This window comes from Ambystoma mexicanum, chromosome 10 (assembly GCF_040938575.1).
Source record: "Ambystoma mexicanum isolate Mex_15411 chromosome 10, UKY_AmexF1_1, whole genome shotgun sequence".
Taxonomy (NCBI): Eukaryota; Metazoa; Chordata; class Amphibia; order Caudata; family Ambystomatidae; genus Ambystoma; species Ambystoma mexicanum.
In genome coordinates, this window is record NC_090932.1 from 553,885,342 (window position 1) to 553,910,357 (window position 25,016).

General features: G+C 46.7%; 1 protein-coding gene across 11 annotated transcripts in view; it reads right to left on the reverse strand.

Moving 5' to 3' along the window:
• Positions 1–25,016, reverse strand: part of SNED1 (sushi, nidogen and EGF like domains 1) — a 3,218,914-nt gene that overhangs the window by 2,607,203 nt on the left and 586,695 nt on the right. For all 11 annotated transcript variants that reach the window (XR_011276037.1, XR_011276036.1, XR_011276038.1 and 8 more), the window contains exon 3: positions 10,714–10,854. Coding sequence is in view for 7 of the 11 variants with exons in the window: in XM_069618133.1 (XP_069474234.1) it covers positions 10,714–10,854 (141 nt within the window). In the remaining 4 variants the exon portion in view is untranslated. The remainder of the gene's footprint in view (positions 1–10,713; positions 10,855–25,016) is intronic.

Genomic DNA, 25,016 nt, shown 5'->3' on the forward strand with positions numbered 1-25,016 from the left:
TTGGCCTAAGCTCCTTGGTATCTTTCTTGGGAACAAAAAACAATGAAGCACCCGCCGGGGACTTGGATGGCCGTATAGTACCATTTTCCAAGTTGGTATCCAAATATTCTCGGAGGGCTATTTTCTCAGGTTCTGATAGAATGAACATCCTTCCAAAAGGAATCACTGCTGAGGGTTCAGTATCAATAGCGCAGTCTTCAGGTCTGTGAGGGGGAAGGGCTTGAACTATGGCGGTCGAAAACACATCTGTGTAAGCCTGATAAGCACTGGGAACTTGGATGTTATTCGAGACAGTGAATGGACCTTGCAGGTTCGCTTGCAAATCTTCAGATGATCCTGACAAGGAATCTAGGGATAAACAGTGGGACATACAATGTTCTGAACCAAGAAACAAGGATCCTGCTGCCCAGTTGATGTAGGGGTTATGTTTCTGTAACCAGGGCATACCCAGAACCATTGAGTAATGGGCAGATCGTATGATGTCGAATTTGATCCTCTCTTGATGGTGGTTTATAGAAAGCAGGATCTCTTTGGTTTGAAGGGTTATGGGGCCTGAAGAGAGAGGTCTTCCATCGATAGCCTCTACAGGTTGCATGATGTCTCGAGTTTAATAAGGAATGTTATGCGTAGTGACCCAATCATGATCTATGAATATCCCCATGGCCCCACAGTCCAATAATGCCAGAATGGGATAAGATTCTTTCTTGGAAGGCGATAGAAAGGCCTGCAGAATAACAAGGTTGTTCTGTCCAGGAGAGTTCAAGAATGGAATAGATGTGGAGCAAACATCTCTCTCCCGAAGCTCCATCTAGGATCGGGAGCTGGCGTTTCCCGAACGCCGTGGAGGGGCAAGGACACTCTCTCACAAGGTGTTTATCAGAGGCACAATACATGCACAGACCAGTGTGAATCCGTCGCATCCTTTCTTGCGGGGTTATGGGTCCGCAGAAGGCCCCAAGTTGCATGGGTTCTGGGTCCGTGGTCGGGGAAGATGCAGGCTCAGGTCTAGAGGAATGGTCTGTAGAGGCCTTTTGGTAGGGTATTTTAATCTTCTTCTTTTCCACCTTTCTTTCCTGGGTACGAAAGTCGATCCGTAAGGAAAGATCCATCAGAGCCTGGAAGGAACTTGGGCGAGCTACCCTGGCTAGCTCGTCATTTATCTCTTCATTCAATCCTCTTTGAAAGAAGGTGAAACAGGCCTCAGGGGACCAGTCTGCTTCCTTGGCAAGTTGTTTAAAGTGGGTCACATAGGTAAGCATATCCTGGGATCCTTGTTGAAAGTCCAATAAACGTTCTTGGGCATTGTAAACCTGTTCTGGGTGATCAAACCTGGTCTTTAGCGCCTGCACGAAACCATCATAGTCATCCAGGAGGGCATCACCCGAATTAACTAAGGGAGTTGCCCAAGCGCAAGGCATTCCCAGAGAGATGTGAAATCATAAAGCCCACCTTTGCCCTGGGGGTGGAGAAGTAGTAGGGCTTAAAGGTGAAGTGCATTAAACATGAATCAAGGAAGGCACAAAGGGTCTTTGATGAGCCATCATATTTATCCACTACTCCGCCCAACAACACGCTTTCCTTGGTTGCGGAGTCACGTGACAGGACCAGTTGTTTCAATGCCGCATTTTCGGCTTTAAGATTTTGGACTTCTGTTGTTAACTCCTGCATGCCACGCAGAAGGTCTTGAACTGCAGCCTCCATTTCCGTAACTGTATCAATTTGTTGGCGTCTCAATCTGTCACAGGTTTCCCCCCTTCTCACATGTCTGTATTGTTTACTTGTGATCTTCGAAGATGTCTTCTTTCACACTGTTCAGGATTTATATAACCCCGTGCGTGGGTCCTCGGGTTCCAGCGTGCGATTCGTGACCCGGCTCCAGGAAGTGTTCAGATGTCCGGGAAGAAGTCCAGGAAATGGCGAGGTTCGCACTTGGAGATACGAATGTGATGGAAATCCAGGATATCCAAGGTGAGGAAAAGGGGAAGGATGAAAGAAGAGGAATTCAGGGGACCGGGAACCAGAAATCAGAAGTAATCGCTGAACGAGCTCCAGCAACACACGTCTGACTACTGCAAGCGGTAGCGTTGAGACGTGCGGGGCCGCAGGGGCGTGTCTGCTTTGTAGAACGTAGAGCGTACAACGCGGAGACTGGCAAACAGCGTTCCGCGTTCAGCGGCCATGTTGGGAGTACTGCTGAGTTCAGTCCCTTATGGGTCAGGGACCTCAAAGTCCAGAAGGGACGCGTATGGCGGTTCATGACAATAGTATTGGTTATGTACACAAAGTGGCATGCATCGGTGTCTCTCTGTATGCACCATAGTCTGCATCTCATTTCTTTAATTTCATTTAGCTTTTTCATCCGTATTAAAACAAGTACTATGTTATAGGGGGATGCTAGAACTTCGACTACAATCACTTTCTCTTTTGCAACTAGTCCAGAGTATGAGGTACGCGTTTCCTGGCTATAATGAAAGTAAATCCTACAAAGGATATACTTTGAGACTGAAATGCATGTAACCTTGCACTGTTTCAAACTTTTCTAATTTTGGTTGTAACATGACACTTCCTCCCTAATGCAGAATAGATTTCAAAGGAAACATTACAAAGCAAACTACTTTTTAAGGCAACATTATAATCACTATGTTTTGCAGGGTGATCTCAGATCAAGTCCATGTATCATCTCGGAAGGTTGTCAGGTGAAATCTGAAATGTATATTATGACCAAATCACCTACACTGTTTTCGAGGGTATGTTCATACAAATGTTCTATTTGTGTTGTAACAACAAACCTTATAGTATATGGTTTGTAATAATTTTAAACGACTTTGTGCGGATGTACTCTGTGCGATGAAACATTTAACATTTCAGTACGATTGGCATTTTTTTTAATGATTATTCTCTCCAAGGATTATACTCAATATGTGGAATTAGAAGAGGCACGTGGACCACAGGTATACTGTACATAACCTAATATGAAATACAATTGCGCATCACATTGGACTGGGAATACATTTTTATAATGTTGTAATGTTTTGAAATCCGTCAAGTTGGTCCTGTATGAATATATGTACATATGTTTTTTGGAGTGGAAATGAAACTTGATTGATTTAAATCATATAAAAACGCTCTTTTCTTCAGCTTGATGTTGCTGTCGTCAAAGAGAAGGCCACGGTTTTGAGGCAAATTAAGAAAACAAGGGTAAAGAACAAACCAGTTTGTTTTGCAGAAGTTTTTAAGCGGATGTTTTAGTCATATTGTGTTTTTAGTTGGAATATCCTATCTTCTGTATGTGTGCTATACGTTGAGCATGTTTATCTATGAATTTGTTAGAGGCCCAAAAGGAAGAGGAGTATAAAAACTCAGACAACAACTGAAGATGTCGCTTGCCAAAAGGATTGGAGGAACTACTATTTGAGGCACAGCGTGTTCCAGTCATTATTCAGACATGTGATGCATATGTCCAGTGGCCAGAAAATGAATGGAATCTCACCTGCAAACCGTACAAACTTACCATGGACCGTTGCAACTTTGTGCAAACTTGCACGGATGAAACTGAACACAATGAAGATGCATTGCAATTGCTTGCAGACCCTTTGACACAATTTGCACCCTCTAAAAATGTTCCACCCAACAAACATTCAATGTTACCTGTTTCTCCAATTTATGCCCAAATATCACAGCCTGAACTAACAGAGGCTGAAGCTTCAATGCAATTGACTGAGGAATTTGCTCAAGATCTCGACTTCAGTTTGCCTAGTTTGGGGGAATTGTCCACCACCGTTGAGTCGCAAAACACAGAACTGCAGGACGATTGACAGCTGCATGCTGGAGATTGTACAAATGCTTAAATGTGATCATAAATTAAGAGGGAACATATGCGGGAGTCATTGGTAAATGTGTCTAGTGTGTTACAAGGCACTAAACTTAAAATCCAGGGCAGCTGTGTCGACCTCCATAATATATTTTCATGGTCTGCTCAACCGATGCTCGGGAAAGTGCCTGATGGAAATTTACTTTGTTCAGCGAATCGACTTTCAGTAAGATTTCCCATTTCTCTCAATTTGTGGGACCAGTACTACAAATATCAGAGGGAATTCTTATCCCCAGGGTAGCTGGTGACAGTGTGACAGTCCAGGAAAACCTTATAAAGTGGTCTAAGCCTATCAGCAACCATCTTTGGTGGAGCTCCAAATCTTGTGATGGATCTTTAGACATTCTACTAAAAAAATGGCGTTCATTGATGCACCATTGTTCCAACGTACACTCATGGACAGAAAACCAAAATGTCAACGAATGTGCAGATGGATCTTTTATCGAAGTAGCAGGAATGCAAGAAGAAGTGTTTGGTGCCATGTTCCCCTCCACACAAAGCACTTCAGAAGATTGTGTACGATAAAACGCTTTCAAGAGACCTGAAGGGACTCACCGAATTTTGTCATACTGGAGATTTAGAGAAGTTCCATAATATGTCCCTAAAGGACAGGCCCAAATGGTTGCATTTTGCCATAGACGGTATGGAGGCCAGAACAAGACTAGCTGTACTTGCACACAACAAGAACGTTGGGAGGGAACAAGCGAAAACTGCAGGAACATTCGGGATGCTTCGTTACCTCATGGCCTTTACAAAACGAGGCAAACAATGGGTGGCCAAGCCAATATACCAGGAAATGGATTTTGAATTTGTGAAAGATCTGACATTGACTGTGTTGGCCATGCATACTCATGGAATGGATCCTGATTTTGTTCCCAGGACACATACAATGCCACAAAACATTGCAAACAAGCCTTGTCCTCCAAAATCAGAACTTGTCTAGAAGTCACGCAGTTGCTATTGGTACTATTGTTCAGAAGAGAATTGCCGTAGCACTTTGGTGTTGGACTGCCCATTTGGGTGTGAGAAAGACTGATATGCAAATGGATATTTCCCATCTGTGAAAGGTACACTGAAGCTTGGTGTCTGTTAAACCCTCTGCTTCTCCCACACCCCATGCACACATGCAATCCATGGCACTTGTGCTGATAGCCTCTGTTGAGTAAGATTTTCACTGTGATGATATGATAAATCTTCCTGACCTGCGTCAACCCCAGAACTTTTAGCTTTACTGGTGAATTATGTTTTAGTATACTTCTGTGAGTGGGAACCTTTCTCCACACTCACAGAATATTTTACTCTTTTTATGGGTGTGATTTATTGGGCTCTCCATAGTGTCTTGTAAAATGTGTCCTCTTTAACAATTTTCTGGCAATAAGTTCCTGTTGTTGCTGGGTTGCCATAGGCGCTCCATTTTTAACTTTCTCTTTTAACCTTGAAAGAACTACATTCCCAAGGGTACAAAGGATCTTTGGATCCCTTTCACATTTTATTAAGTGAGACCATCACCCCCCCCACCACCTTATGCAGAGTGCTGGGGAGATACTGAGTATCCCCTTTCTCATTTATAATACATGTAACATTTATGCTACAAGGACAAACTTACCATTAATGGCTGGTGGAAATCATTTGTTGAACACTTTTACTGAAGTGAAAGGCTTACCTTGACTTCATTAGAAGATTCAAACTGTCTTCAAATTATAAGAAATTGTTTTGTAACCTTTCTGCAAGGTATATAAAAGGTTAATTTACTTACCTTAGAAATGTTCTGCCACTCTGGAAAGTAGATATAAGGTTATATGACTCTCCTGTGAATTGGTTGTGCCTCTTACACACAAGTAATGCTGTTGGTTTTACTTTATTATTCCTGTTCTGATAATTGTATAAGTGTCCCCCCCAATTGGGGTAGCTTCCCCTGACTTGCTGTTAGCCTGTCCAGAATAAGTCTGCCTTAGGTTTTACTTACCTAGACTAACTTTGGGTCATTTATAAAGTGTACCACTTGGTTTTGCTTCCCCAGGTCTGTTTTAGACAGACCCAAACAGAGTCTTAGGTTACACCTGCTCTTAAATTGCTTATAGCTCCTGTAAAAAGTGTATAGGTTTTATTTACCTTGAGTGTAACTGTAGTATCCTAAAATAAGTTAGAATATTGCTTCCCTTAGTCTGTGAACTGAAAAGCAACTGTAATTGAAAACTGTTCTGCCGCCAAAAGGCACATCCTACTCGAACAGTGGGAACCAATTCTTCATCGCCTCAGGCCCCTTCCTGACTTTCTACAGCCTTCCCCAGAAGACCCGCTTTTTGCTTCACATGCGCGATCGTGCGCTTTGACGCACCAATGTACTGTTGAGCCCAAAGCTACCCACTTCTTAGGGCTGGACTAGAAAGTTAGGGAACGACTACGAAATATTGTCTAAAGCTCCTAGTGTATTAACCAACCCTTCTCTTTACAGGTTGTGGCTATGTTTTCCTCATTTGTCGCATTAGGAAATGTATTGTATACGTGCTGTATATTAGAGTATTGTGTGTGGTAACTGTTTTCGCATAACTAAAGTTTACTTGTACCTATTGGTCCTGTCGACAATACATGTATAGATATCTTTCATATACACTTGTCTAACAGTCATTTGTGGTTCATTGCTGTGTGTGCTCACTGTGTGCTTCCAATCACTATCGCCCCTCCTGAGACTTAGTCTTGACCACCTGCCAAACCACCTAGATTGGTCTGGCTTGTCCAGAAAGTTCCCCTGTTTCACTAAACCGAGGGTGGCCTCCTAAACATCAGCCAATTAGGTATGAGTTTAGAAATCCATCTTAGCACCCTCCTGCAGCACTTGCACACCCATAGGCGCCTCCTTCCATCCCCTATGTACTATCATGGCCGATTGTCACAAGATCTAGTCGGAGCATGAATGCAACTTATCTAGTATGGGCACCCAATGTCACCTGTCCCGCATGATGGCAGAGAGGGCTGCCTCAGGTGTGCAAGGGAGTATGAACGGACATGCATGAATTATAGTAAGCGCTGTGCAATTGAAGGCAGTCCCCTGTTACACTCACACCAGAAAGAATACAACCCTCTAGGGAAAGAGGCCAAGAGATAGCTTGCAAGGATAACAAGGTTTAATTGTTCAGAATACAAACATTATCAGCAAAGGACTCTGCTGCTCGAGAATGTTCTGACTCCACAATTTATGTTGTTGCCTTTTGATAGGCCACAGCGTCAGTAAGGACATCACATTTATGGTCTGAACCCGCACAGTTGATTGGTAAGACATCATACATGATCCTGCTCCATATGGGATGCCAGGCTCCAATTGGTTTGTTTCTCAGCCGTCTGTTGATTCCCACGTGGGTCAGCTGGGCACATCTCTCCATGGAGTGAAGGTCAGATCTCATATAAGTTACATTGTGAAAACTACAACAATATGCTAAGCCTACTACTACATCACTATGACATGCAACTGGGATGCTCGGGGGCTGGTGCCAGGGGGAAGGGACGAAGAGATACAGTCACACTGACCCACACATTCTGCGCTTTGTGCCATGAAACAGTGCTGGACGAGGGAGAGGTGGGGTTTCGATAGACTTTTCTCACAGAGATGATATATCCCCAGAGGTAGCAGCAACACATACCTTTCTGGATTGTTCGAACTTTCCTGTGGCGACACATATTTTACATAGCTGTTTGTAACTGTCCTTGGTTTTCTGCGTCTTGTCTAGTTTTTGTTTTAACCTACCCGGCTGCAGTCACTGAAAACAGGATGCTATTGTTATTTGGCTTTGAGCAGAAGTCAGCAACTGTTTGAAGGACAAAATGTCTCGAATACCCACAAATAATGATAACATTTACTATATTGAAAGAGAACATACGAAAATGTAGTTTTCATTTCTGCGATTTGCTGCTCGCAGCGGTTACTCTGCGTGACAACGAGAGAATGGAACTTCCTGAAATGATTTAAGCTCAATTATACATAATATTTGTGCGATTAAAAACAGCATTTGTGCTGTATGCATGACTAATTCAGTGATGTGCGAATGTGCGATTTGACCAAAAGAATTGACACAGTACGTTATGTTATGTTGAATGAAATTTATACCGCGCACTATAAAAAACTGAATGCGTAACTCGCAGTTGTTTTATCTGTCTAGTAATGATGGTTATTTATGTATAGTTTAAAGAGGAGTGAATAGCGGTTTGATTTTTTTGGATGTATTGCTTACTGGCCTTGTTATGTTTGGGGGGAGGGGCTGAATCTTTTCCGTGGGCACTTGGTTCTCTTTTCGATCACTAATCTTACCAGTTCCGTTATAATGCCATCTGTCTGTGGTTCAACATAAAACGTTACTATCTCTGTCCTTATTTTCTGGTAGGGCCCGCTATACTAAACAGGTGCATCTGGTTCTCCATCCGATTGGGAGCTATACCTGCTTCATAGCACTAACCTTTCATGCATGTTGTGGCCTCAAATACTCCCCCATGTTGTCATGTGTGTGTTCATTCTGTGTGGTTTGTGTTTATGATTAGGGTTCACCCGGTTCTGAATTATACAGTAACTTGTTATATTCGATTACAGAATGGCTACTACAATATATTCTTTTATTCTGTTATCGACACAGATCTATTGTACCGTTCTGCATATGTCATAGTTTCCAGCTACCATCGGATGGATTCTTCAATCAACATAGTAGGATAATCATAAACAGTGCTTATTGTATAACCGTCATGTGGAACGACCGACAGGGACCAATCCGCCCTTTGGCGGTACCAGCAGCAACCTGTCAGCATTCACAATGTAACAACGTGCTGAAGCGAAGGTTTTGCAATTTAAAGTGCAAAGAATACATATTTTCTCATTAACGGAACACCAGGACACATAAGAATTGGAGTACAGGGATTGATCGATCGTTGATCACAATCGGTGTATCATGAGAAAGTTAAAAACAATATTCAAAGCATGCAATGTTTGCTAGCCATAACTTGTCTGGCAAAAACATTTTTCATTTTGTGGACTTAATATTCTCTTGTGAACATTCTTTGATAAATAAGAGCACTTGCTACATTGCAGACTATTGATGTTTTCTTTAAAAATGATGTTTTGCTATCCTATATGGGACAAGAAAGAAAAAGTTATGTGCTGTCAGAGGATGTGTCTATCTTCCTAGTTTTGTGTTAAGTAACGTTATGGTGGGAGTGATGATGGGGCACGTTTTGCTATGCTGGCCACGAACGTCATGAAAATAGGTGGAGCATATCTTTTGGACCAGTGATGTCAGCTTCAGGGACGGTTGATATGATTTAGTGCCGCAAGGGCACTTGAACTTAGGGTGATTCATCAATGGATAAGATTAGCCCAAGATGGCCGCACCCAACCCATTGTTTTCGCATGTGTAAAAGTGAGGAAAACTAAGGTTAGATGCATAGGAACATTTTTTAAGATCGATTACAGTATGCTTAAAAATACATGCCCTAACAATCGGGACAATAACATTTTTGAATGAACTATTCCTTTAATAAACAACACACATCTCTTCATGTCAATTAGCATACACAACTATTCAACTAATCATGCAACCATCCAAGCCTGGGAATTTTCATCTATGTACTCAAGACAAAGGAGACCAACTCAAAATTACAAAAAATGTATAAATACATTTATAATTCACACTTTTTTGGAAAAACCAATAAACTGATAATGTATCACAATGTATCATAAATGTAAACATGTTTTATGTCACAAAAACAACAAGCAGTGGCATAGCCAACAGTTTTGGCGTTTGTAATTGTTCAGTGACAAATGGTCATAGGGCCTCATTACGAGATTGCCTACTGGCAAACTTAGCTTACTGTTTCTGCCGCCCAATATGCCGGTATTACCAGGATATTATGGGCGGCAGAGTAACAGTAAATTACCCATTCCCATGGAGTCCCATAGAGCTATGGGCCTCATTACAAGTATGGCAGTGTGGGAAAATTCAGTGGTAATGTGGCAGTAATTCAGATACCACCACGTTAACGCTGTATTCCTGCACCACCGTACAGGTTTTGCAGAGAGGCAGAGGATTTTCCTCCAGCGAAGAGCTGGAAGAAAATATGCCACCTTTCTGCCAAGAAAACAGCAGGAATCTACAGAATTACTGCTTGGAGAATTACTGCTGGTGGTAATTATGCCGAAATCCCATGGAGCCCCATCAATGGGGACTAACACCGCCTACCACCACTTGTAATCCAGCGTTAATTCTGCCAGGCCAAGTGGCGGCAACGGAAATTCTGTTTGGTGATATCTTGGCGGATTTACGGCAGATATACCGCCAAACCAATGATGAGGCCCTGTGTACCTATCCACTTTAATTTCTCAATTCATTAAACTGTTGAAAGAATAGGTCATGATAGAATGAGGGTGTTAATTTAATTACAATAATGATTGATCTCTTCTTTCCTTTTTAGAGGTGAACCCAATCAGAAAAAAGTCATGGATGGATTCAACGGGCATGGAAAGTATAGCCACATATCAGTTATTTACAGCTACAAGCTTATAGAGCATTAAGACTGAACCGTTTCCTTATACTTGGAGGCAATACCTCTCTGAAAGAGGCTACGTATCAAATGAGTGCAGATTATGGATCCCTACCTTACCCAAAAAAAGAAAGCCTTCCTAAGAGAGAGGTTGATAAATGAATCAGCATGAAGATTGAATTTACCTCTGACCGCTCAGTCCAGCTTCACAACATATATGCTTCTGTAGTCTTGGCCAAAGAATAACTCAAAGCTATATCCCTCGAGATGCTTTTAAAAACAGGAGAAGGCAGTCTGTGCTGTAGCTGAGTTGTTGCTCCTACCTGGGCTGCAATACCTCCGAGTCCTGCAAAGTCTCCCCCACTGCTGGGGTGCATTCCTGTGGTCCACGTGATGAACTCGTAGTTAAAGATGGTGAATGAGAACTTGCCTTCAGTGATCAGAATGATCTGGAATGTGTTTACCTGAGAAGAAGCAAAGCCAATAAATCAAGAGGGAAGGGACAAATATAAGGTGACTGTATGGGGGATATAGGTATTGTATATGCAGTCTGACATAAACTAAAGAGAAGCAACAGTTATGTGACTGACTGCACAGCAAGGTACCACACATTTCACTCATCTCGGATGTCCTCACTGAATATAAGTCAGTCTGTTTATTTCAGCATTTTGAAATGACAAACATGAATTCAAAAACCTAATATGCCTGCCTGTGGAAATGTGGAAGGTACGATTTTTCTGCTCAGCACAGGAAAAAATGCGTATCCTCTATATTTGCCAAGCCAAATGTATTGCCTTTACCAATGCGTATTATTGTAGCTTTGCTATTGGTGGACATTCCTAATGCTCCCAATTCATAACATCTGCCTTGTAGCCAAGCTCCTGGTTTGCTCTGCAGCCTTAATTGTGTTTTAATTTCTCTGACCAATACTTATCATGCAGGTTCTAGTAATCAACCACGCATCTCCTGCATACCCATGAATACCAATTTGGATCAGAGACTGCTGCTTTATTTCGAAACATTATTTTTTAATGTTTTGATAATTATACTCTATGCACACATTATATTGTTGAGGAAACATTGATTAGTAAAATGCCTAGAGCAGACATTTTGCAAAGTTTTTAACGAATGGGACGCACATACTACATCACAACCCACACCTCTTCAGCAGCTTTGTAAAACGTCCTGGAAGAAATTACAGAAGAGGAGCACAAGTGAAAGTGCATTGCAAACTTTCATAGGCATGCATCTAGCATGACGTTTGCCATGGAACTGTTTTGAAACTAGAACAAGTCATGTTGACCTGTACTGCTTAACTTAATTGAACTTGTTTTAACGCTATCACTACATATTATTCCCACCAAAATATATTTTGTATGGCGATATTTTGGCGGGGATATTAACACATGAAACCGTTTTAACTTTATCACTTGTAATACATTTTTTTTTTTAAATATGTTTATTTTTGAACAAGGCAGGAAATATTACATACATTTGTAATCGACATTTAGCATGCATTAATACACAAGAGTATTGCTTCCCCTTTCCCTCCCAGAGTTCCTTTAGTGGATCAGTCTCCCTCCTCTTGTTCTCACTCCTGCGGGGAGGGCCAGCTCTCCAAGACCCTCCTGGCCAGTTGGGGTTTATATGTTAAGGCTGGAAAGTCCTGGTCGAACTCCAGGATAGGGTTCCAAATGTTCTGGAAGCGATGGAGAACGCCCGCCCTGGCCGCAGTCACCTTCTCCGCAATGAGTACATCCCACAGTTTCATCCACCACAGGGGCAGGAGCGGGCCCCTCCCCCGACTTCCATGTACGGGCCACCACTATTCTGCCCGCCAGTAAGCAGTGCGATAAGAGTCTAGCTTTGGGGCCCTTGCGCGGGTAACTCCCCGGAATCGAGGCGCCTAAGAGGATAGGTTCAGGTTCTAGTGGGAGTGTGATGTGTGTCATTGCTGCAATGGCCGCCAGGCATTCTTTCCAGAAAAATTGGGCCTTGGGGCAGGTCCACCACATGTGGAAGAAGGATCCTACCTGGCCGCATCGTCTCCAGCAGGCCGGGTCCAACGCTTGATTCATATTGTGCAATCTCAAGGGGGGATAGTACCATCTCAGTAGGATTTTGTGGGCGCATTCCCTATTTGTAACACAGGAGGAGGCTGATTGGGTACGGGTCCAAATGTCCACCCAGGACTGATCCTCTATGGGGTGTCCCAAGTCTGCCTCCCATTGCGCCATTGCCCTGGACTTGAAGGTGAGAAAGTCCTTTTGGAGGAGCTTGTATAGTGTTGAGATCTTACCTCGGAGTGGAAGTTCGTTGAGAGTGAGTTCTATGAGTGTGGGCGGGCGTGTTGCTGCTTGACGAATCTGGGGTGGGAGCACCAGTGACACAGTTGGAGGTAAGTGAACCTGTCCGTTTCTTGAAGGTGGAAGTTATCCTTACATTGTTCGTAAGAGCGCAGTTGTCCTCCCTCGAAAAGTTGTTCTATGGTCTCTAGGCCACCCGTAATCCAGTTTTTGAAGTTCCTGGGGGCCAAGCCCGGGGAAAAGGCAGGATTCATAAAAACCGGGGATGAGGGGCTGAGTCCCCTGGGGACTTTCTTCTGCTTCAGCGTCCTATCCCAAATGGCCACAGTATGTCTGGTGGACAGCAATAGCTCCTGTCACTGCCGTCTGGTCGCCGGTGAGATGTGGGGAAGAAAGCGTAGGGGTAGAGCTAGACGTGACTGTTCCAGGTCCACCCACCTAGGACGATTTGTAATTGTTTGCCATGCCTGGGTGCACGCTAATTGGGCCGCCACCTGGTATTTCTGAAGGTCTGGGACTCCCAGGCCACCAAGTATCGCGTTCCCCATCATTGAGTCCTTTGGTATTCTGGCTTTTTTCCCCCTCCAAATAAAGTGCAGCATCTTCCTCTGTAGGTTCTGGAGCGCTGGGGTCGGGATCAACACCGGGAGGGCTGAGCATGCATACAAAAATCTTGGAAACAGGTTCATCTTACATGCAGTGATCCTTCCCATTAGGGAGATCTCCTGGGAGGCCCAGCACTTCAAATCCGTCTCCAGTTCTTGAAAGAGCGGGGGAAAATTCACTCGGTAGACCTCCATTGGTTTGGCAGAGATCTGGACCCCCAGGTAATTGATAGCCTTCGTCTTCCATTGGATCGGGCATATTGGTATCAACTCTTCTCGCTCTCTCGGTGAGAGTCCGACCCCCAGCGCTGTTGATTTATTAAAGTTGATAGAAAAGCCTGTGACCTTTCCATAGTCGTTCAGTTCGGCCAGGGCGTGGGTTAACGATCTGCGGGGGTCGGTGATCGTTAGCAAGACATCGTCCGCGTAGAGGGCCAGTTTATGGTGCGAAGTCCCTACTTGGAGACCCTTGATTGCGTGGTTCAGCCTAATTCGTTGAGCGAAGGGTTCCATGATCAGGGCAAATAGGAGTGGGGACAGCGGGCATCCCTGTCTCGTTCCGCAGGTCAGCGAGATGGGGGTCGAGAGATTGCCGTTGATTCGGAGTAGGGTTCTGGGGGATTCATAATTGGCTAGAATCATCGTGCGGAATTCCGGGCCAAAACCAAACGACTCCAGAGTGAGCCTCATAAATGTCCAGTCCACTTTGTCGAATGCCTTGGTTGCGTCTAGCGCTATAAGCGCCATCTTTTTGTCTCCACGTGTGGCTAGTTCCACCAAATTCAGAGCTCTGCGGATGTTGTCTGCCGTAGATCGGTTCTTCAGGAAGCCGCATTGGTCGGGCTGAATTATGTCTGGGAGGATGCGGGCTAGGCGAGTCGCCAGTATCTTGGAGTAAATATTGGCGTCGATGTTGAGGAGAGCGATGGGCCTATATGAGGCTGGGCATCTCGGGTCGCCTCCGGGTTTGGGAAGCAGGATGGTGATGGACTCTTGCATAGATGGAGTTATCGCACCGGTCTCTCTAAAGGAATTGAATAGCTGTACTAGTGGGGCTAGAAGCTGGAGCTTGAAGACTCTGTAGAACCTGGTTGTGTAGCCATCCGGACCTGGCGCACAGGCTTTCAGTGATTTTATAGCTTCATCCACCTCCTCCGAGGAGATTGGTGCCTCTAGGAGGTCCCGCGTAGCGTCCGGGATACGGGGGGAGTGCTGCTCCATGAAGGTATTCCCTTTGTTCTTTCAGGTCCCGTGGTGGAGCGGTCATTATCTGTGTCAGGTGTTCAGCTGCCAGGCGTTGTTTGTCCTGCTCTGCATAGTGGATTCGGCCTTGTGTGTCCCGAAGCCCAACAATTGTATTGTATCGTTTTGCTTTGGCTAGTTTGGCCACCAGTAGCCTGTTAGCTTTATTGTTTTTGGCGTAATAAAATTGCTTCGCTTTGGCCATTTGATGTGCTGTATGTTCGGTGTAGTGGGCCTCAATCTTCTGCCGTGCCGTGCAGAGGGCTCGTTGGGTCTTCGGGGACCACCCTTTTTCTTTGTGGGTCCGCTCCGCTTTCCGGAGGTCTTCCTCGAGGGTCAAGCGGGTCTGACGTCTAGTTTTATGGAAGGCAACACCTCGTGCTATCAGCTCCCCCCTCACAACGGCCTTCATTGTGTCCCATGTGTTGGCGGGCGATGTGTCTGTTACGGGGATCTCCAGAAAAAAGTTCTTGATTGTGGTGGCAATCAAGTCCCTAAGCAGCATATCGTTGAGAATAGGATCATAGAGCGTCCATCTGCATCTGGCTGGGTGAGGAGGGACCTGAGCTCGGACTTCCAAGGACACTGGCCCATGATCCGACAGAATCCGTGGGCCTATGGAGACCTCGTTGGTGAAAGAAAGCAGTTGGGGAGAAACCAGAAGGAGGTCGATCCTCGAAAATGTTCTGTGGACGTGGTAATAGAATGAGTAGTCTCTTTCAGAGGGGTGTAAGACCCTCCATGCATCCACCACTTCCAGGGTTCTGAATAAGCGTAGCAGCGCCAAGGCCAAGGTGAGGTCCCCGGATGATGGGGGATGGGACTTGTCAACTGTAGGATCCGGCACACCATTGAAGTCCCCGCCGATAATGACTTGGCCTTCCAGGAAGGCGGGGAGAGTGGTGCATAGGGCCTCGTAAAAGGCGGCTGAGCTGAGTTGGGGGCATATATCGACACAAAGGAGTATAGATCCTGTAGCAGGCACTTGACGGCAACAAACCAGCCCTCCGGACAAAGCTTTGTGTCAAGAATCTGAGGATCCACCACTTCCCTGAAGAGAATAGCTGTACCACCTTTTTTGGCATTTCCTGATGCGCCAAATTGTTTCGGGAAGAGACGGGAGCGTAGACGTCCGAAGTCGGCCGGCAGTAGGTGTGTTTCCTGCAGCATGGCCACCGTGGTCCCATCATTGTGAAGTTTCTGTAACATAGATTTGCGTTTAGCTGGGGAATTTAGGCCTCTGACATTCATTGAGATGAAATTCAAAGTGGAATGGTCTGAGCCGCTGAGCGCGGGGGTTGGCACTACTTGTGGGGGAACGGGGAAAGGGGTTGTGTCAGCCAACATCTCTTGTATCTTGCATCTGCGTGTTTCCATGCCATTGAGTTTTTTGCACCAACCTCCAACGGGGAGGTGGCGAATTAACTGGAGGGGGGGCAGGTTTGTGTGTCCAGCACCCCCTCTTGGCCAACGTGGCCATGTAACTGTCCGTAGCCAACATGGCTAAACTTGTGGGTATCGTCTTCCAAGGACGCGGATGGATTAGTCCTCAGAAGCGGGCCTGGGCCGTGGGGAGGGGCCCGATGCCACGATCATTGGGGTCATTTTATTCCTTAAGGATGGTAGGATTCTTTGTGCAGCTACTTCCTCTTTCTGAATCTCGGGACTCTGGACCATGAGTTTACTTTGGTGGTGGGCGATTTCGGGAGGTCTGGGTCGGATGCCCTCTCTACGTTCACGGGTGATCGCGCTTCAGCAGGGGTCGGGTTCATGATCTGCCCAGCATCCTCCAAGTGGCTGATTCTTCTCTGGGTGCCTTTGTAGGAAAACTGGAGAGCCGTGGGGAAGAGCCACCGGTAGCGAATTTGTTGATCTTGTAGGAAGGCTGCTAAAGGTCGGAGAGCTCGTCGCCTCTGGAGCGTGAGAACGGACAAGTCTTGATAATTTGGATTGGGGTGCCTTGGAAAGTTATTAGATCACGGGATCGGCTGATTGCGGAGATAGCTTCCTTCGTCGTGAAGAAATGAACCCTGGTAATGACATCGGGTGGGGGGTCTGTATCCACTCCCCGGCAAGGGCGCATCCTATGAGTGCGGTCCAGGAGGAGCTGTGACTTCTCGAAGTCCGGGAGAAGAGTTTGAAAGAGGTCCCCCACGTATTCTGCCAGGTTTTTATCTGGGATAGAGTTCGGACCCCTTGAATGCGGAGGTTATTACGTCGGGCCCTGTTTTCTAGGTGCTCCTGTTTAAATTCCATTGTTTCACATTTGTCCTGGAGGAATCTGATTGAGCGTTGGATCTCCGTCAGGGTAGATGCTTGATCCTGGGTCCGGTCTTCCACATCTCCTAGCCTCTGTTCAGCGGTTGTCACCCTTTGGTCGATGTTCTCTAGTTTGGTAGAGAGCTCCAGCATGCATGATCTGAATTCCGATTTAATGTCCGCCATGAAAGCTTTGATGTCATTTTTCGTGGCGAGGGAGCCCTTGTCTTCTGGAGTCCCCATGGAGGGGGGATGGGGGGGATCTTGTCTTTGGGCTTCTCAGGCACCAACAGCATCGTTGCAATATCTGCGTTTTTGCCGGCTTTGGGTTGTCTGGACATGTTGTTCCCCCGGGCAAAGCAGGGGATCAATGTGCTCCAGAGCCGGGAGGGAGGAATGTTGCAGCGTTAGCACAGCAGGCAGAGGGGGGGGCTGGAGAGGGTGGGCCGGGGCGCCCCAGGAAGATCTTCTCGTGTGTCCGGTGAACGGGGAAGGGGCAAGTGGGCCCAGCTGGGACCTCCAAGTTGTTGAGGGGGGGGGAGGCCTCGACGATCCCGCAAACGGAGGCACCCGGTCGGCGCCGCCAAAGCTCCACCTCCTCCCCCGGCTCACCTCCACCCCGGGTCGGGGCCTCTTCACTCGTCGGCAGCACTTCGCGAAGTCCCCACCACTGCCTCCGGCCGTCCGCGGCGCGTGCGTGGCTGCAGATAAGGTCACTGGGATGTCCGTGGGAGCTCCCCCTCGCCGGCTCCCAATGCTACTCCGCCGGTCGCGGCTGGGATCGGAGGAGCCGTTATGTTGCGGCTTCCACGCTGGCCGTAGCGATCGGGAGGAGGGAGCTGCGAGTGCGCTGGAGAGAAGACTCTCGGTGGGCTCCCAAGGGTAAGAGCTCCTCCCTCTCCTCTACGCCAGGCCGCAGCTTCTGCTGTTTCCTAGGCCCTCGTCCGCCATCTTGGAGGGAGGAGCGGGCGGGGAACTCAAAGACTCGTAACTTCGCGACAAAGCCCTGGAAAGCTCCCGGAGCGCGGCCACCACTGCCGCAGGCTTTTATCAAGCCCTGGTTAGAGCGGGGTCCATCGTCTTAGCCTATTCGTGGCCCCAAAATGTCACGGCAACGGGCACCCCACGGAGGCCATCAAGGCAGCAACTGCATTGTCGGCGCTCCAGGCCACGCCCCCCCCCCTTGTAATACATTTTTATAAAAAAATGAAAATTTACTAGGAAAAAGGTGAAATCAGAAAATTACTCAGTTTAGCGACTTCCTTACTCGTAGCTTGACTTCCCCGTTCCCCGTTCCTCCATATTCATCAGATTGGAACCTTAGCACAGCAACAATTGCATTCCCCTTTAATAAATTCCATGCTGAGGTGGGCTGCAGCCGTGAAACATGGCCAAGTGCTTGCCTCTGTTGCAGGAGACTTCAGACTAGGAGTGAAGTAGTCACTAGAGTGAGCAACCTTTACTTATTCCCGTCCCCTTTCCTCTATACTTATGACAAAGTACCAAGGACCACTTTATTCAAGGGAGGAGGAACCTACACTGTTGCGAAAATGTTCTGCAGGACTGCTTGTCTAAACTGTGTTTCAGCTTTGGAGCTGCTGGCTAGGGGGTTATGCCTGCAGAAAGGTGATGGGGAGGGCCATGTGGCCATGGTACAGGCCTCTGAAAGGCTACAGTCATGCTCTTTGCCCTCGTTAGGTGAGCATGAAGACCTGTAGGGAAATGTTGCCCTGCAATTCATAGCAATGTGCGATACATGACACGATCCATCTGCCAATTTTTGCTTTTGCTGCTTTGTGCACTACTGAAAGTGACAAAGAGCCGTCCCAGGACATATGAGGTCTCGTCATCTCGAGATCGAATCTCAGGTCCAAACAGACATCCAGATGGTGTAAGACTGTCAGACGCAGTTTGGGTATCAGGAAAAAGAATTGCCAACACAATCGCTTGGTTTATGTAAAATACCAAAACCACTTTTTGAAGGAATGAAGGGTGAGTATACAGGACCACCTTATCCCTGTGGAAGGTGATACATGGGTCTGATGCTGACAAAGCTTGTAATTTGCCGATCCTACAGCCAATGTAATTGCCACCAGGAAGGGAAATTTCCATGACACCACCCACACATCTACTGATGCAACAGCATTTAGTAACTGGATTGGGAAAGCGAAATAACCCTATCCTGACTTGGGAGATGGGCTTCGTGGGCAGCAAGGTAGGTCCTACAGGAAGTTCCTTGTACCCCAAAATTGGAACAGACTTGATAGGAAGGGCAGAACTGGACCAGACTTGATAGGAAGGGCAGAATATAATGTAACGAAGCCTGCAGTGAGTTCTGAGACTTCAATATCCAGTGGCAAATTTGGAGCAATTTTCCCCTAAATTCCCTACACTGCTACTGAGTGGAATTTCTATTGGCCACCAAAACTTGCAGTTATCCATTGAAAGGACAGTTCTGCATGGGCGAGAGTGCCAAGGAAAGTAATTGTCGGGAGGGGTGCAAACACTTTCCAAACCCGTTGTGAAGGAGGTCCCGAAAAAAGGGGAGATGGAGAGGTGATCCATGTGCCATATGCAGTAGGTCAGAAAACCATGCTCTTCAGCCAATGAGGAGCAACCAGGGGAGGAAACACATACGCAAAGAGGATGTCCCAAGGAATAGCCAAGAAGTCTCAGGGATCTCTGCTTCCTCTCCTCCCAGGAGGCTTAGTGCTGCCACATTTTGTTGGCGTTTGATATGAAAAGATCCAGTTGTTCAACTCCCTGATTGGGGAAAATCTTGGCAAGTACCTCCATCTGTACTTCCCACTCATGGTTGGTATGGGACATTCTGCTCAGAGAGTCCACCTCTTTGTTGTGTGCCCATAATAGATGGGTTGCCTGTAACGAAATGTACCACAGAGCCCATTCCCACATCTGTGCTGCCAGGGAACATAGCCTGATTGACTTGGTGTCCATGCTTTTTTATGGTAGTGACTATATTGTCCCTGATGAGTCGCACCATGGAGTCCTTCTACACTAGTAGAAACAACTGAAGCACCATAAAACAAATATTTAAATTGCAGGAAATTAATTTGCTCTGATGATTCCTCTTCTCCCTCACCAATAGGTAATGTTGATGGTCCTGGAAGGGTATTCTTATCAAGAGGCTCCCCATGTCTGGCCACCAGAGAACCCCCACTCAGAACCAGGGTGGAATAGGGATCAGCTTGAATTAAGGGTCTCGTGATTGGTCTCAATGAGAAGCCAAGTTAAGCTGCAGGTGGCACATACAGAATCTTGCCACGGGGAATGCCAGTACACAGGAAGGCATTAGAACCAGGCAGACTAATTGCAAGACAAGAAAAGGGCTGCTGTGTCCAGCACATCCCTGACTCTGCCCTCGGCTGGAAACTCTGTGCAAACTACTGAATCTAAGAAAATCCCTATGAACTCCCACCTTTTAGTAGGGTCCAGGGAAGACTTTCTGGTGTTGACTGAGAGACCTAGGTTGAACATGAGGCCCAGGAGGAACTGGAAATTGAATGACACCTTTGCTGGTGATGCTGCCCTGACCATCGAGGCACAGTACGGGCACCCTTCATGTCAAGGATCAAAGAGGGCCAATTAAAGAGCAAGCAAAACAATATCAGAGCGTGGGGCGAGACCCCCGGGTCCAGCAGTCCAGCAGCACATTTCTGCAGACTCGGGGGATGTGAAGAAAAGAGTCTTGCCATTATAGATCACCCTTGTCGGAAATAGCATTGCATACCGGGCATCTTTCTTTCTCACAATGTTTTTTTACTGCCTGGAATGTCTTTTGCTGCTCTTAAAAATGCGGGCAGAAGTCATGGAAAATTCGAATCGTCGCTGAGCCTTACCGGAGATATCCTTTCTCCCTGGCCACCTTGAGCAGCAAGTTTCTGTCCTGATAGTTAAAAATTCTAGCAATAATGGCCTGCGCAGGGGCTCCCAGAGGGGGCCTAATGGCAAGTGAGCTGTGTGCCCGCTCCACCAGGTACATGTTGTAGATCGGGGGGCATCTATGACATCTATGATATCCAAGAGCAATTTCTCAACAAATGTCTCCATGTTATCATTCTTCGCCACGACTCGTTTCACTATCTGCTGGAGGAGCACCACCTCTCTCTGCTATCCCGCAATAGTGTCCTCCCCTTCTCCAATTCTTTGCTCAGCAGCAGACATGTGGCCACATAGCTTCTCTATCTGTACCGTCGAGACATCGACTTTGCATGTAAGGGCGTCTATTGTTGTATCCAGATTATCGGTATTGTCTTTAAGGGCGAGCAGTGTGTGATTCAGCCCAGTCACATCTATGGTGGAGGTACCTGGAGCAGCAGCAGCAGCCGCCAAGGCCGGGCTAATCTGCCTTTGCAAGTTGTTCCATCTTGCACTGCCTCTTGGGGTGGACCATGCTGGGCACCTGCACGATGGGGAGGGTCCAATCCTTTGTCCTACCATAGCGCTGGGCCGCCAACACCGTTCGCTCGCTCAGATGGGCAGTGCAGAGCCCGATGGACCAATCACAGCCTACTATCCTGCCTGCAGGTTTCACCCCAGGCCGCAGCACTGCACACCAAGGGAGCGAACCACCGATGAGGGGTGGGGAGGGGATCGGATCCACTCGCCCATCTGGCTGATAGCCCTGCAGCTCACCTCAACATCAACTCTCCCTCCTCTTCACTGCCCAGTCTGTGCAGGAGGACAAGCCTACCTCCAACTGTAGGATATACTGTCCAACAAGGCAGAGGTAGGGGGCACAATCCAGGCGAAAATATGCATTAGTGGCAAAGATGGGGAAACTGTCACCATAGGATAATAGTGGATCTGCATCCTGGGCAGCAGGCTCAGCCCCCCAGCAGCAGGGCCTAGCAGCCTACTGCTGCACCCACCAACGTCCTCCCCACCAAAGACCATGCAGTTCAGGCAGTAGCAGAGGAATCTGCTGCTCCGAGGAGCATCTCCACAACAGCACAGGAGCTCCAAGGATAGAGCAGCTGGGACTCCGTTCCCGCTCCTGCCAGGATCACCGTTCCACTATATGCGGTCCACTGCAATGCAGCTTCGATTCTGGGAAAGGAAGTGCAACTTCTGTGCGGTCATACCAACAGGGAAGCAGGATTTTTAAAAAACCACATTCATATTGCCGGTCGGAGTCGTTTCAGGCAGAGGCACTGGCGTAACTGTGGCCCTCGTACCATGTCCTGGGAGGGGTGCCCCAGACTAAAAAATATTTTTTTAAACAAAATTCTTTTTTTTAAACAGGAAAAAATGTAAAGTTTCTTTTTCAAGTCACTCTGCCTTCATAAAGAATATTTTTACAGAAACAATTTCTTTATTAGGGCAGAGTGACAAAAAAAAGATTCTATTTCTTCATGAAGTCTGAGGGCTCCCCCACCTCATGTGGTGGAAGCCTAAAGGCTAGTGGCCTCCAAGGCATGGGGCGGGAAACCTTATGACTTCAAAAAGAAATAGGGCCTCATTACGAAGTCGGCGATAACCCGCCATTGCGACCGGCGGGTTGCCACTGACCTCATAACACCATTTCCGACACCTAGCTTCCCGGTGCTACCGGGACATTACAAATCCCGGCGGACCGGGGAGCTAGGTGCTGGAAAATGTTAGTCCCCATGGGTTCACGGAAGCACTGGCACCGTCACTAATGGTGCCGGTGCTTCCGTGATGAGTCTGCCTACTGGGGCCACTGCGCCCGCCAGGGTCAGACCTGTCGGGCGCAGCAGCCCCAGCAGGCACCCTTGTTACTAGACCGCCACACTCATAATGAGGCCCATAGTTTCTGTTTGATGTCACTCTGCCTTCATAAAAAAATATGTCTGTTCCGGTTTGGCCCTTTAACGGAAATAATTTCTTTATGAAGTCAGAGTGACTTAAAAAACAAAACCATTTATTTTTGAAGCAAAGGGACTCGCCTCTACCCCATGACACAGGGGTCTCCCGATCTTCTGCAGATGACTGGAACAAGCATTCCTGGCTACTGCAGGGAGCTGAAGGTTTCGTTCCCTGGACCAAATCTAGGAAAAAAAGGTAAGAACATTTATTTTCTTTAAATGTGTGTGACTGCATGTAAGTGTGTGTATATGTATGTATATAATGTAATGTGCATTAATGAGTGAGTGCATGATGTGGTCTGGGTATGCCTGTGCGAGTGTAGGTTAAAAAGGTGCACACTTAAATGTACGGGTGGCTGCCTGGGTGTGCCTGTAAGGTGAAAGGGTACAGACTTAAATGTATGGGTGGCTGGGTGTGAGTGTGTGTGTGTGTGTGTAGGTGTATGGTGAATGGTTTGTGTGCTTGTGTTGAGGGGCTCAACAAAACCTACATTTTGGGAGACCGCTAACCATGTTGGGAGAGGTGCTAACTTCATGAGCGGTGGGGGAGGGCCAAACTTAGTTGTGTGGGGGCATCTAACTTCTTTACACATTCTAATGAGACTATTCTAGTGCAGCTTCAATGTTACAAGAAGTTAACTCTCTACTTTAAGTCTGAAAGCACCCACTTATGGACTGCTGTGAGAATGAGCGGTCGGCCTCCTGTCCCCTCTCTACAACTTCCAATCACTCCCCTAGCATGCAATTACTAAAACCACATCACTATTTCAACTGCCTAAAAACGAACAGGGAAATGCTTTATGTTAGTATTTGCTGGGCCTTAATGACGAAACACAGGTGCTGTTTAACATCTGTGTCCTGTTCTGTCCGGCAACAGCTTTGTAGGTCAGCCAGGTCGAGTCAACATAGTCCAACATTTCAGGGGATGGGGGAAGAGGACTGAAGCCCTTTCAGATCAATGGTGTTGTGCCACTGCTTGTGTTTAATGCCATGATTACTTATTGGTAATCTTCATCACTTGTATCCCCATTCTTCCTCATCCCAGTACTTGTGTATGAGGCACTTTGCATCATACACAAGTACTGGGATGAGGTAATGGGACATGGAGGTAACGCCTGGCTTAGTTACCTGTAATCTTCATTACTTCTAGCCCCACCCTTCCTCGTCCTTGTAACCTTTGAGGGAAGGTGCCTCATACATCAGCACTAGGACAAGGAAGAGGCATGTGGAGTTAATTCTGGGCTGATGTGCTGATTTTGGGGGTTGGAGCAGGGGGTTGGAGGGAGAGGGGGGTGTAGGGGGAGGGATTCTGGGATAAATCATAATGGCAATCCATCTCCAGGCTAAGCAGGCATGATATGTGGCATTATTGGCCAGAGAGGAATTTTGGTGCAGCCTGTCTAGTCATTTTAGTTTGCCTGACTTTCTTTAACTCGGCATCTCAGATAAAGCAGTTCTGCTAAGTGTAATTACCTGGCTAGACTGGTATTTGGTTGCTGCCAGTCTAGCCCTTTGTTACTGTGGCATTGTATATTTTTCTGGGCATCTGTGATAAAACAACCATGATAAGTGTTATTGCTTCGACTGCCATTTTGGTGCAACCAGTCTAGGTGTGTCTATATGTGGCCTGGCATGCTTTACTCTAATATGTTATTACATGTCTAGACTGGTCTGCATTGTACAGCCAGTTGGACATGTTTTCATTGTGGCATGGCATTTTTAATAGCAGAGCATTAAATTAATGAAAGCATGAACGTTCCTGTGCACTGTTGGTGACTTGCATGTATTGGATTTTTAGACTGGTGTTACCCTACAAAACAACTGCAAATGCTCTGGCTTTTTAGCCAGTTTTTCTCAGAAAGTGTGCTGTACAATGCATTAAAACACACACATACATATATGCTGCTCCTATTACAGTGTGCGGCGTACCCTTGAAGCAGCACTCTCGTGCATATTGTGCAAGCGTGGTCATCTAGGCCTGCACAGAGTGTGGCGCAGCCCATGATTTGTTGCAGAACAGGGTGGGGGGCCTCAGCATGGCTTGCAGGGGGCACCCAAATGTTGTGTTATGCCACTGGGCAGAGGCCCTCCTTCAGCCGCGCAACAGTACGCCCCCAAAGCCCAGTTAAAATTGTTATTGCTATTGTAACAGTGTCAGTTCTTCTACATTGGTAGGTTTAAAGACAACCGGAAAATACATACAACATTTCTCAACAATATTCATAGAATAAACATTTTGGGGGGGCAAATAAAATCAGCGTACACATTCAGGAAAGGGCCATGGGGCGCAGGGTGTGCAGAAGGCAAAGTCTTTGCTGCCTGATCAATATTATAAAAAACAGATGGGACAAGTACCACAATATAA